Source organism: Trachemys scripta, chromosome 1 (assembly GCF_013100865.1).
Source record: "Trachemys scripta elegans isolate TJP31775 chromosome 1, CAS_Tse_1.0, whole genome shotgun sequence".
Classification (NCBI taxonomy): domain Eukaryota; kingdom Metazoa; phylum Chordata; order Testudines; family Emydidae; genus Trachemys; species Trachemys scripta.
The window spans coordinates 107487048-107499404 of NC_048298.1; the positions used below are offsets into that span (position 1 = coordinate 107487048).

Sequence of the window (12357 nt, forward strand, 5' to 3'; positions counted from 1 at the left end):
GGAACATGAATACTAACCTAGTCATCTTCCCTTTTCTCCCACAAAAGTACAGTCATAAAAGCTCTCTCTCAGTACAGCCAAAATGTCAGAGACTACCCCAGGACAGTATTCACCTTCTCCTGTTCAGCTGGAATGAGAGAACACACACACACACACATTATTATATGGGACCCATGACCACCAAAGCAAGCATGGCCCCTCTCCTCTGTGCATTCAAAATTCAAAGTAGAGCGTGCATTATACTTTTACTCCCAATTGTATATGGAATTAAAGGAACAGACTCGTCTTTTCCTTGCTACAGCCAAATGGAGGAATATGCATACTCAAGCATGAGGAATAAATCATGGCCAGAATAAATCCTCCAGTTTAATCAACATATTTTAAAATATATATTTCTCCATGATTAAATAGTAAAATGATGTGCATCAAATCAGCTTTGCCCATCTGTTACCCAGAAATTTGGTTTAAGCTGGCTGTATTTTGGTATAAATTGAAACAAACCCTTAAAAGGCAAGTGGTTCATTCAAGACTAGCATCTGACATTACAATTCTGTTGTCTCCCTATGTAAAATATGTCAGAGAGTGCACACTTAATGAGGCTGGGGAGAAGGGCTACTGTTGGATCTTGTAAGGAATGCTCTGTATGTTCTTGCTTGAAGGGAAATTGGCTGTGTGAAGCAATAAAAATGATTATATTGCTTTGTAACCGAACATCTATCATTTATCTGACCCTGCTTGCTTGGAGAAGATGCTTGCTTCTCTGTGCCTTTCTTGGTCAATTTCACTGATGTTGGTTTTGGAAGAAAGATTTTGTGCACTGAGATTCTATTGCTAAATTTCCCATTACTTTATTTTGAGTGCAGTACATGTTATACTGTGGCTTATTTTCACTCTGCAAGCAACAGCGCATTTGCAAACTTTTCAGTTCGCTTTACTATGGTTTTAGAAAACTATTCACACTGTATTCTCTCCCTTTTATTCTAGAGATGTACTAAAGAGGCCTAAAATCCTATTTCACGTATTTCATATATTAAACACTTACAGAGACCATAAATCAGCAATAACATATATTTCCATTTTCTTGGTAACAAAGATCCTGCTCCTTAGTAAACTGAAGATGTGGTGTCATTTTCTATGTACAAATCCTCTGCAACTGGTTAAATAGCATTTCTCTGCACTGTAGAGAAACTGCAGGTAGCCCAACATAGCTTTTCCAACACTGGTCTGCCTGTCTCATTGGCAAAAGAGGATACCTTTACTGCCAATTGGAAGAACTTAGTGGTTTGTTCAAAACTCCCTCTTTTGAGTGGTGTAATTTTTTTCTAGTCCCTAGTCCTGTGCTGAGTTCTATTGAGATCTTGAAGGAAACAATATCCATAGTATGAGTAACTACAGACTGACACCAGTGCACAAAGTGTAAATTCCTAAACTTGCACTGTCTGGATTCAACATTTGATTAAAATAGTCCTTTCCCCCTTTTTTCCCCTTGCAAGTCCCATAATCTCTGTTGTCAACCTGACATTTGTCTTCCCTTTTTTCTGTTTTTTAATTTACTTGACTGTTCATAATTGTGCAGTTAAACTCTTAAATTTAAGGACAGCCCCAGTAGACTTGCAACTTTTGAATCTCAAGGAGGTCTGTTTTATATACACTATTTTTTAGCTGGATTGACTGAGGAGGCTGGAGTGTTAATGACTTGCTTCAAGATCATACCTATAAATGCCACTCCACACAGCCTTCAGTTTCAAGTATATTCCTTTAAGAAACTTTTAAAGATCATTGTTTTAAAATACAAGAGTAAGTTGTTTTTTATTAGTTTCTTTCTTGCAAGCCACTGCCATACTTCTTAACTATACCTCATTTTGAAGTGTATCACCCACACAAATTTGGTATCCCGTCATCATTATTGTTGAAAATATTTATATCTGAAATAAAGAATAATAAAACTCAAGTTACAGTTATCCCATAGCTTTTCAACTTTTCTGCATAAATTTTTGTCACACATTGTATCCCTCTTTGCTTACTATCCCAAAATCCAAATCTGGCCACTGTAGTTTATTTTATAGAATCCCATATGTATTTAAAAGTCAAATTGATGTTTTTGAGAGCAGGAAATGTATTTGTCATCAATCCTTTTTTTTTTTTAATAAAATAAAAGAATAGAGCATAAAGTTTCAAATCTGGGGTAAAATGATTATTTTGGGTTTCTGGATCTTTATTGAGCATATCACTCTTATCAGTGAAATTGACAACGGGTGTCTGTGAAAGGGAGATATTGGAGTTTACACCAGAAGGGCAATAATGAACCCATGGGGCCTCTTGCTGGACAGGAAACTCCAGCATGGCATCTTAGTCAGCCTTGTTGTTGAACATCATTGGAGAGAACTGTCAAAGGATATGTCTGTTCGTTCATTATTGTTTTTAGATTGCACCTTATGTGGAATTTGATTGTCTGAGTTAAGACAGCAGCAATGTGGAAAGGAGAGGCTGATGATTCTCTTTCTGTTTCGAGAAATTGTTCTAGTGTGAAAACTATTAAAGATGGGCTGGATTTCTTTTTAGCTATGACAGGATAAACTAAGACCTGCAGCCATATGCACTTAATTTTGTCATTCCATGCCTCTCAACAAATCTGGGACATCGGCAGGGAATGTGGTTCCAGATAATGCATTTTTCGTACTCATTGAAAGAAAAGTAAAGCCTGAAAGGAAGGTAGCCTAAAGAAACTTATCAGGGTTGTAGTGCCACCTTGTATTTAAGATCCACACTTTAAAAAAAAAAAAAAAAAATCCAATTAACATTTCCGAAGGAAGTTGGCTGGTGGTGTTCCCAGAGGTATCCCAATCCCAGAGGTATCTGAAGTTGGTTCATTCCCCTGCCCCAAGAAACAATTTATACCAGAGAGAATGTGCCCTAGAGAAACTCATCTCTAAGTAGAATGGTGTAATCTAATTAGAATGTGTGTCTTGTTAACTGAGAGGTTGCAAACCTTGGTGCACTTTGTTCTAGGAAGAACTTTGCTTGTGTGTGTGTTATTCTGTCTCTAATGCTGTACTAGTTGTTTTGTCCTGTTTTCTTGTGCTGTATTATCTCTGAACAGGATTCTCATTAACCCTTTCTCTAACTTTCTCTTTCGCATCTCCTTCCTGGATTTGCTGTTCCCTTCAGCCTCACCTCAAGGTCAGTATCCACTTTTAAGAAAGATGTTTATTAGACTGCTGTGGGTTAATCTAAAATTGAGATCTAACAAAAGGCCAGAACCAAACCACTTCAGGCATTAAAACAGAGAAACAGGAATCTGGTCCAATCTATGGAAGTGGGAGTGCTGGTTTTGAAGGGTAAAGAACGAATTTTATAAGAGCACAAAACTTGAACTTGAACAATTGATACAACTTTTTGTTTCCAAATCAGTGTACATCAAAGGGTATCACAAGATTTAAGTGTGCTGGGGATATGGAGCTTGGGGGAAGAAGATTGCTTGGTATTTAGGTCGTGAGGTCATGTGGTGGTGGTCAGGGAAAATTATTATAAAAAGCAAAAAAAATAAAAGCTAGAGTGAGACACTTAGGGTATGTCTTTGTCTATATGTGCAGTGTTGCAGTGGCACAGCTGTACCAATACAGTTGTGCTGCTGCAGCGCATCTGGTGAAAATGCTCTATGCTGACAGAAGAGACCTCTCCTGTTGACATTTAAAAAAAAAAACACCTCTGCAAGCAGCATAAGCTATGTCGGTGGGAGAAGCTCTCCTGCTGATGTAGCATCGTGCACATGATTGCTTATGTCAGTGTAACTTATGTCGCTCAGGGGTGTGAACAGTCCAGCCCCCTGAGTGACATAAGTTTTGCTGACATAGGCTACAGTGTAAACATAGGCTTAGTTCTGGTGCTGTTTGTTTTGTCTGGAACCTCAGGAAAAAAAGGGGTTTAATTGGTGATCATTGCTTCTGATTCATATTGAATGTAATAGCAATGGGTCAATATAAAACATCAACTATTCATGTTTTGCTATAGGTTGGAGGCCCCCAACTTTACATGAATAGCTGAGACCAGCCTGGATGATACACCCAAACTGGCTCTTCAGTAGTTAGTTCTATCTGAATAATTAGTACACCCTGAATCCAAGAGGAGTCATCAAGGATATGTATGACTGTGCTGTATACATCCAACAGTGATTATAATGATCCCTTCTGACCTTAAAGTTTGAATCTCCTGGCCTGAAATTAGATCCAATGGTGTATCTGTTTCTAGGCTGAAGTTAAATGGGGGCTATTACTGGTGTGCAAATTGCCCTTTTACATCCTAATGGTCCTCAGTACAGAGGAGTTTGGACTTGCGAAGGTAGGTAGTACTCAGTAACTTTAACATCCACATAGATCTATCTTCTGAGCGTGCCCAGTTATTTCTTGGCTACCATAGTGACAATGGGGATTTCCCAGCTGGTTGCAGGCTCAGTGTATACAGCTGGCCACATTCTAAATCATCTGGTGTTTGGGACAGGATTAACAATTGGAGAGTTGAATATTGCACCCATGTCATGGATTGAACAGTGACTCCTGTGTTCTGAGGTTAGCGCACACAGCATACTATTGGGACAAGGGACCTGCTTTCATGAACCGCTCCCAGGGATTCCTAATTAAACTTCAAAAGGGCTCTGAAGGAGAGTACTGTATTGCTAACAGATGACCATTATTGCTATAGTAATCCCTAGGCTTTGTCTTCCCTGGCTTCATCTTCACAAGTCTCCGTGGTTTGCAGCTGACCTGTAAATGAGGAAGTGAGATGGAAGATTGTAGAGAACTGGTGGCAGAAGTCTCTTGCAGAACATGGTTGATTGAGTTATAAAGTTGTTTTGAATCCTGGTACCCTGGCTATGTGAGAGGCAAGGAAGTGGTTCTTTGTCTCCATTATAGCATCTGCAAAGTCTCAGTAGATTTATCTGACTTGATAGTCTAGTTAACTTGAACTGACTGTCTGGCTGATGATATGAATCCTTCCTATGAGGAAATTATGCATATTTTGTGGGGGGAAGAGGTCAGATTCAGACCAAAATGTCTACATCTATGGAGGTGGGACAGTATCTAGAGAAGCCAAATACTAGGTCTTCCTTTGTGTGAGTTTCAGCAAGTGGTGTTCTCAGAAGCTCTGGATATGTTGGGAGAACACTGTGCTGGTACCTGTGTCTGGACTTCAATGTAAGACATGCTAAAGGTCTTCTGCAGCTAATAGTAAAACATTAAAGTTTGTAAAAAGTATAGATGGTCATTTTCTAACAGAAAGGTATTTCACCCAACAGGAGTTAACTCTGTTTTGGACCTCATTATGATAATATTAATTGACCATTAAACTGGAAAGTTATGGTTGCTTAGGCACCAGTGATCATGACCTGAATGCATTCAATATAGGCAAATAGAGGACAGTCCCAAACAGGTGTGTATATTTAACTATAAACACACACACACACACACACTCTCTCTCTCTCTCTCTCTCTCTCTCTCTTTCGGTGCTTCAAAGGGCTAATTTTCCAAAGATGAGGAAAATTATGTATGAAATTGATTGGGAGGGAAAACAGAAAAATCTGAAAGAAAGTTGGGAAGAATTTAAGAAGAGTTTGCTAGATGGTCAAAAAGCCACAATCCCACAGTCATGAAAGAGGATAACTTTGGTTAAAAGTTCATCCTCGCTAAGAAGGTTAGTAAAGATGGCTTCCTAAGCCTATATCCATGTGTGTGTATTAAAAAAATAAATTATAAAAAGGAAAAAAGGGGAAATAGCAATCAAAATAAATTAGAAGATATGAAATGCAGAAAATTGATAAGACACCAGAGAAAATCTGCATCTGACAGGACTTAGGATGGCAAGGAGGAGTACACCTCTACCCCGATATAACATGGCCGGATATAACGCGGTAAAGAAGCGCTCCGGGGACGGGGCGGGGCGGGGCTGTGCACTCCCGCAGATCAAAGCAAGTTCAATATAACACGGTTTCACCTATAATGCACTAAGATTTTTTGGCTCCTGAGGACAGCGTTATATTGGGGTAGAGGTGTATTTTAAATATATCCGGAACAAAAGATAATCCAAACAATGGTTTAAGCCCATTACTAAATGGAGATGGTAAAATTGGCAGTTATGATGCAGAAAAGGCAGACGTGTTCAATAAATATTTGCAATCTGTATTTGGAAGGAAGTAGGATGATGTATGTTAAACAATATCTACTAAGAATAAACATTTTTATTATAAATCAGCAGGCCTCGATAACTTGCACCTAAGATTCCTAAAAAAGGTGGCTGAGGAGACCTCAGGCCTGCTTATGTTAATTTTTAATAATAAATCTTGGAATACTGGGGAAATTCCAGAAGACTGGAAGAGTGTTAATGTGCCAATATTCAAAAAGAACAAGCGAGATGACCTAGATAGCTATAGGCCAGTTACCCTGACATTAGTCTTTGGCAAAATAACGGAAAAACTGATGCAGGATTCAATTTTAAATGGTCAGAGTATAATTAATGCCAGTCAACATGGTTTTATGGAAGATAGGTGTTGCAAACAAATCCGGTTTCATTTTTGAGGAGATTACAACTGTTAGTGCAAATTGGGATTACGGGATGATTATCAGGGCTGGAGAGGTCTTTATGATATGTGATTATAATGTGTTTAAAATTATATCACCTAGAAAGTTTGGGTGCAATAATAATTCAAAGTAAATAATAAAATAAACAGAAGCTCTGAAAATATTACTGGTTAAGCAAATTTACCACAGAATTTCATGCTGAGCTATTGAGCATTCCCACTGGTGGTGGTAACTGTCCTTGTGGAGCATAGTGCTTAACTGATGGAGTGAGAATTACATTAACACAATTACAATACAATAGGAGGAAAATAATGAGAAACACATGGTTAAAATCAGTCATATCCTGTGATCCTTTATATATCATAAAAACCTAGAAAACAGCAAGTGCCATATAAGGACAGATAGTGAACTATGGAAGGCCAGGCTAGCAAAATCTAATTCTATACTGGTCAGGTATATTTCAAGTTAGGATTGAAATATATTGGCACAGTTGCAGCAGGAAACCATAAAGCATAAATACAAGGAAGATTTAAAAACAAACAAACTAGTAATTTCTACCTTCAAATTAAATAACTTATCAATGGGGAGGGAGAAGGAGGGGGAGGGAGAGCTTACCGCACTTTACCAAACTGAGCAATATGAGGTAATTGTGAACACCCTGAAGATTTGTGCCAGGATCCTTTTTTAAAAGGATCTCAAATGTTGATGAAACAATTTAAACAGTAATTTAAACAATTTAAAATACAAATAGAAGCTCTTTTTTTCATTGATTTAAAAGCAGAAACTAAGATATGACAGAGGAAAATTAATTTATCCCTCCAGATCAACAAGGCTAATATTGACCTGTTGGTACTCAAGTCTGAAGCCCTGATTTTGCATAGCAAAGGCTTTTTTCAAGGCCATTTTTATGATTGTTTTTTAATTCATCCGAGCACTCTTCATATTGTCTCTAGGTGCTGAGCAATATTAAAATAAATAACCTAAAATACATGTTGATAACTGTCAACTTTGTAAAACGCCATTAAACCAGCATAAAAGTGACTTTATTTTTTGGAAGTGCTGGGCAGTGTAAGATTCCTTTAACTGACTTGATTGAGAACTGATAATGAGTTCATGAGAACTCTATCTCTGCAAATCAGGTTGTTTGGATTTAGTTACCTAACTTTAGGCACCCTCTAACAAAGCTTTAGCCTAATCCAAATTTAGGAATATTAGTACAGGTGGCCTGACTTGTTTAGCATAATTCACACAACAGTCTCAAAGACTTTACAAATATGAATTAAACCTTACGCTATCCATATGAAAGATGGAAGTAGTAATACTTTTTAACAATGAGTACAGAGAGGTAAGTGTCAGGACTATCTTCCATTGCCCTGTTTCTTACATTCAGGTTTGCTGAAAGCTCTCAGCACAAACTCAAACTTAAGTACAATATCACCTTTTCAGGCAAGTAAACTAGGATCTTAAAAGCACAAGGTTTTCAGGAACTGTTTGCCCTCTAAAATAGAATACTGATTCCACTAGGAAACACTGAAGAGCACTCTAGATCTTTGTATAGCTAAGTGGAAAGGAACTGTTGGTGAACATAGGCTATTAGTCAGGTACACAGTATAGTTCCAAATAAGAGCCCATTGTAAGATGTGCCTGTATAAACTGAGTGGAAATCTGAACAACTCCAGGCTGCCATAACCTGGTAAAAGAAAATTTAAAATATAGTACCACCTCAGAATAGAAGCTTCACTCTACCCCTCATCCCCAGTCCTAATACAAACCTAAGATGTAAAGATAACTCTTCATGTACTTCAAAGGCACAGTTTATAAATATGCCCCTTTTTAGTATACTAGTTCTCAGGTACATAAATGTGGGTTATGGAGGCTTCAACATGTTATTGATAATAGGTATGGTTGGTAAGGTATAGGAACCATCCTTTATGAAGTGCTTAGTGCATTACAGTATTATCTGACTGTGTTCCTTTCTCTATTCATTTTCAGTTAGCCACCTATTCATGAAATCAGTAAATCTTCTTTGTTAAAAGTACTATGCCTACTTACTACTATGATAGCTCCCAGTTAAATTGCTGTCAGAACAGGAAGTATTCCATACACAGGTATGTGTTGTAAGTAATAGAGATGTAATTGTAACAGTTAATAGAGATGTAATCTTATTCTACAGAATGTTTTCAGTCTTCCATGGTGGCTCAGCACATTGCAGGATCAGGCTCTGGGCTAGCCAGAGAGATTAAAATGAACCAACATATTCTTAATATTCTTCTGACCCTTAATATTTGGAAGGTTATTACATGGGGTAGCAGCATAATAGAGACATCCTTAAATGCTTCTGATGCTAAGACTTTCTATTTCAAAGCAGAACTTTGGTCCTTCAATGTCTATGCTATTGTTTTCCTTCTGAAGTAAATCTTGAAGAGCCAATATGCATGTATTCTTAAAATCAAACATGAATTAGGCAGAATAGGGAAAGGTCCAAATGCCTGTTTTACTTAGTATTTCATGACAATTCTATAGGCCTTTATTCTGTTTTTAAACTTGTTTAAATCCTTAATAAAAAAAAAAAGAATTGAATATAAATCCAGGAAAACAATTAATAACCTTGCCTCTTTCCCAAAAGATGCTTGAGAACCAGGTTTACCTCTGGAGATAAGTTAAATAGCCACTGGAATTTGTGGTTTTCCTTCAACATACCAGTATAGTAGCCATCAAACTTTGTTTTGGATCCACTGGTTATAAGAGTCTTGTTCCATGGTTTGAAGTGGAAGTTTTAATATTTTCCTTGAAGGGTTCAGTCCTGCTTTTGTGTCGTCTTCAGACCTAGACATCATCTCATAAACTTTCACTTTTTTCCAGTCTTCAAATATTGTAATTTTACCTCTTCCCAGCTTCATAGTGAAGTTAGTATTAGATTGATTCTGTGCAACATAGGTGAGTTCCTATTTTTCCTGTGTTAGTGCTCTGTTTTTAGTTTTTGTATTCATTAAGTTTGAATTTTTCCTTTGGGGATTTGAAATGGTGCAGCGTTTGAGGCATATGCACACACAAGCACTTCCTTCATGTGTGTGTCAGCTGTGTGCTATGCATTTTGAAGAGCTTTGTGTGGAATGATTTAGGGGCAGAAGAGTCTCTTGTGATTTTTTTGGAGAGAAATTGGCAAAACAAGGTGTTTTCATTTACATTGTTTATATAAAACCTCCTTTTAAATTATAACATATCTGCATGTTAACATGTCCAAAAGTAAACAAATTATCTAGAGTGGCATCATGAGAAGTTATTATTCTAACTTCATGAAACGTTAAAGGTTTTCCATAATCTGTATGTGTCAGATTACAGTTAATCAAAGAAAAATATCTGGAGGGTTATTTTTCTTCTTTAATGGATAATTTATGTGCATTTATTAAGCAAAATAGATACCTGCTTTATATGGCTTTGATAGAAAAAGCTAAGTTGAAGCTTACAGTTGCCAAAAGTAATTTTCTGTCATTTATCTAGCTAGGTATAAGAATGAACAGATGGACTCCTGTTGATAGACTATCTTCCATTCAAGACTCAGCCTCTTCAACTCAAACATTAATGAGGCCCTCTACTTGTTAAGACTCTAAAGCTACTTTGTTTTCTCTGGACTTGTCTCCTTGGGGCTGGAGTGTACAACAAGCCAGACCTCAACCCTCCTTAAGATGGTATCCCTCTCCTCCATGCCATTATAGCCCAGAGAGAACATAAACTCACTGAGAAAGAAGCAGAGTTTCAACAAAGATGAACCACTGCCTCTTCCTCAGCTACAGCAAACTTAGTTGCTTTCTCTCAACACTGTTTCACAACACAGCTGAGAGCCTGGCAAGCAGATTGCTCCAATTTCCCTCCCTTTTGGTAACAGCTGTTTTGTTTTGTTTGTTTTTGAAGAGGGGTGAGGGGGAATCTGGCCTAGTATCACCATGGACAAATGGGTCCAAGAGATGATAATGGAAATTGCATACAATTCCAGTCCCTTCCTATTCTCTCTCCACCTTGCCTATCCCTCTTCAAGTACCATCTCTGAGATACTGATGAATCAAGAAGTGGAGACTTGACTACATCTTGGAGCAGTGGAAGAGTTCAGGGACAAGGTGATTTATTCCCATTATTTGCTCATTCCGAAGAAGAAAGACGGTTGGCATTCTGGTACTTCGATATCTCCGCACTTTCATCCATGGTTTCAAATTCAAGGAAGTGGTATTGGTCTTAATAATTCCATTATTAGATTCTCAAGACTGGTTTGCAGGTCCCGATCATCAAGAGGCCTATTTTCATATATTCATACATCTAGCTCACAGAAAATTCCTCATGGTGCTAATAGGAATATCTCGCCAGGTCCTGTCCTTTGGCCTTTCCTCAACACCAAGACCATTCACCAATTACTTTGCAGTCATAGCAGCTCACTTAAGAAGACATGGAATTCAGATCTTTCCTTATCTTGATGACTGATTGCTCTGGAGAAGTTCTCTCAGCAAGTGACCAAAGCAGCTAAAGTAACGTTAAAGGCCTTGCCCACACTGGGTCTGGAGGTCAGAAAAAAATCTACACTTATTCTGACTTATAGCATAAAGTTCATAGGAGCCATGTAGATTACAGGTCAGTGACAGTTTCGCTTCCACAAGAAAGATTCCTACCTACAGTGAACCTCATCAACCAACTTTAAATTTCCCCCCAACATCAATAAGAACATACCTCAGGTTTACGGAACATATGGTTTTGTGCACCTATGTGATGCTGTTTGTCGGATTTCACGTACACTCCATGGAAGCTTGGTTGAAATCAGTGTATCTACCCAGCAGACACTACATGGACATGCTAATCTTGATCCTGCAAGAAGCCCTCTTTGTTAAACGGGTAGAAAGACCCATTTCAGGTGTGCAAGGGAGTACCCTGCCTGCTACCTCTTCCTACCAAGACTGGTGACTGAGGCCTACATTTAAGGATGGTTGGGTTCATCTAGATCACCTTCAAACACAGAGCTATGGTCCTATCAAGAACCATATCTGAATATAACTGTCCTGGAACTCAGATCTATGTGCCTGGCATGCAATGCATACCTTCCTTTACTCCAGGGATCCACATTCGGCAAGTGCTGATGGACAATACCACAGCTTTGCTTTCTGTCTGATGAGGAGCCAGGTCTTCCACTATGTCAGGAGGCCATTCAGCTCTGTATGTGATGTATTCATCACTGGTTCGTGCCACTGGCCCTATATCTCCCAGGCATTGAGAACTCTCTAGTAGATCATCTCAGTAGACAATGTGAATTTATTTCTATTCCATAAGGGTCCGTCTAGCAGCAATATCTGCACATGACCATCCTACCTGCAATATTGCATTTTCTTACCCTATAGTGGCACAGTTCTTTAAGAAACTTATTAATGTCCGTCCCTCAACCGTGTTTGAGAGCCCCATACTTCTTAGGACCTTTAATAAAGTATTAAGAGGGTTGATCGTTTCCTCTCTTACAACATGTAGCAACCTGTTCGTGATACTTCCTATCAATAAGTATTGTCTTTTTAATTACCATTACATCATCTTGAAGTATAAGGTAGATTCAGGCTTTCATGGTGGTCCCCCTTAAACAGTTTTTCATAAGGACAGGATTACTGTTAGGCCTCATACCAAGTACTTGCCCAAAATAGTTTCAGAATTTCATATAAAATATATTCATCTCCCAATTTTCTTCCCCAAGCTTCACTCAACCATAGATGAAACTAAACTTAATACTCTTGATGTAGTAAGGGTATTGTCATATTAC

At 38.1% G+C, this 12357-nt stretch overlaps 1 protein-coding gene across 15 annotated transcripts in view; it reads left to right on the plus strand.

The window, feature by feature from the left end:
• ERC1 (ELKS/RAB6-interacting/CAST family member 1) overlaps window positions 1–12357 on the plus strand; it is a 530185-nt gene that overhangs the window by 229473 nt on the left and 288355 nt on the right. For 11 of the 15 annotated variants that reach the window (XM_034780724.1, XM_034780799.1, XM_034780749.1 and 8 more), the window contains one exon: window positions 3169–3180. The exons of the other annotated variants lie outside the window; for them this stretch is intronic. In XM_034780724.1, coding sequence (XP_034636615.1) covers window positions 3169–3180 — 12 coding nt within the window. The remainder of the gene's footprint in view (window positions 1–3168; window positions 3181–12357) is intronic. 15 annotated transcript variants of the gene reach the window in all.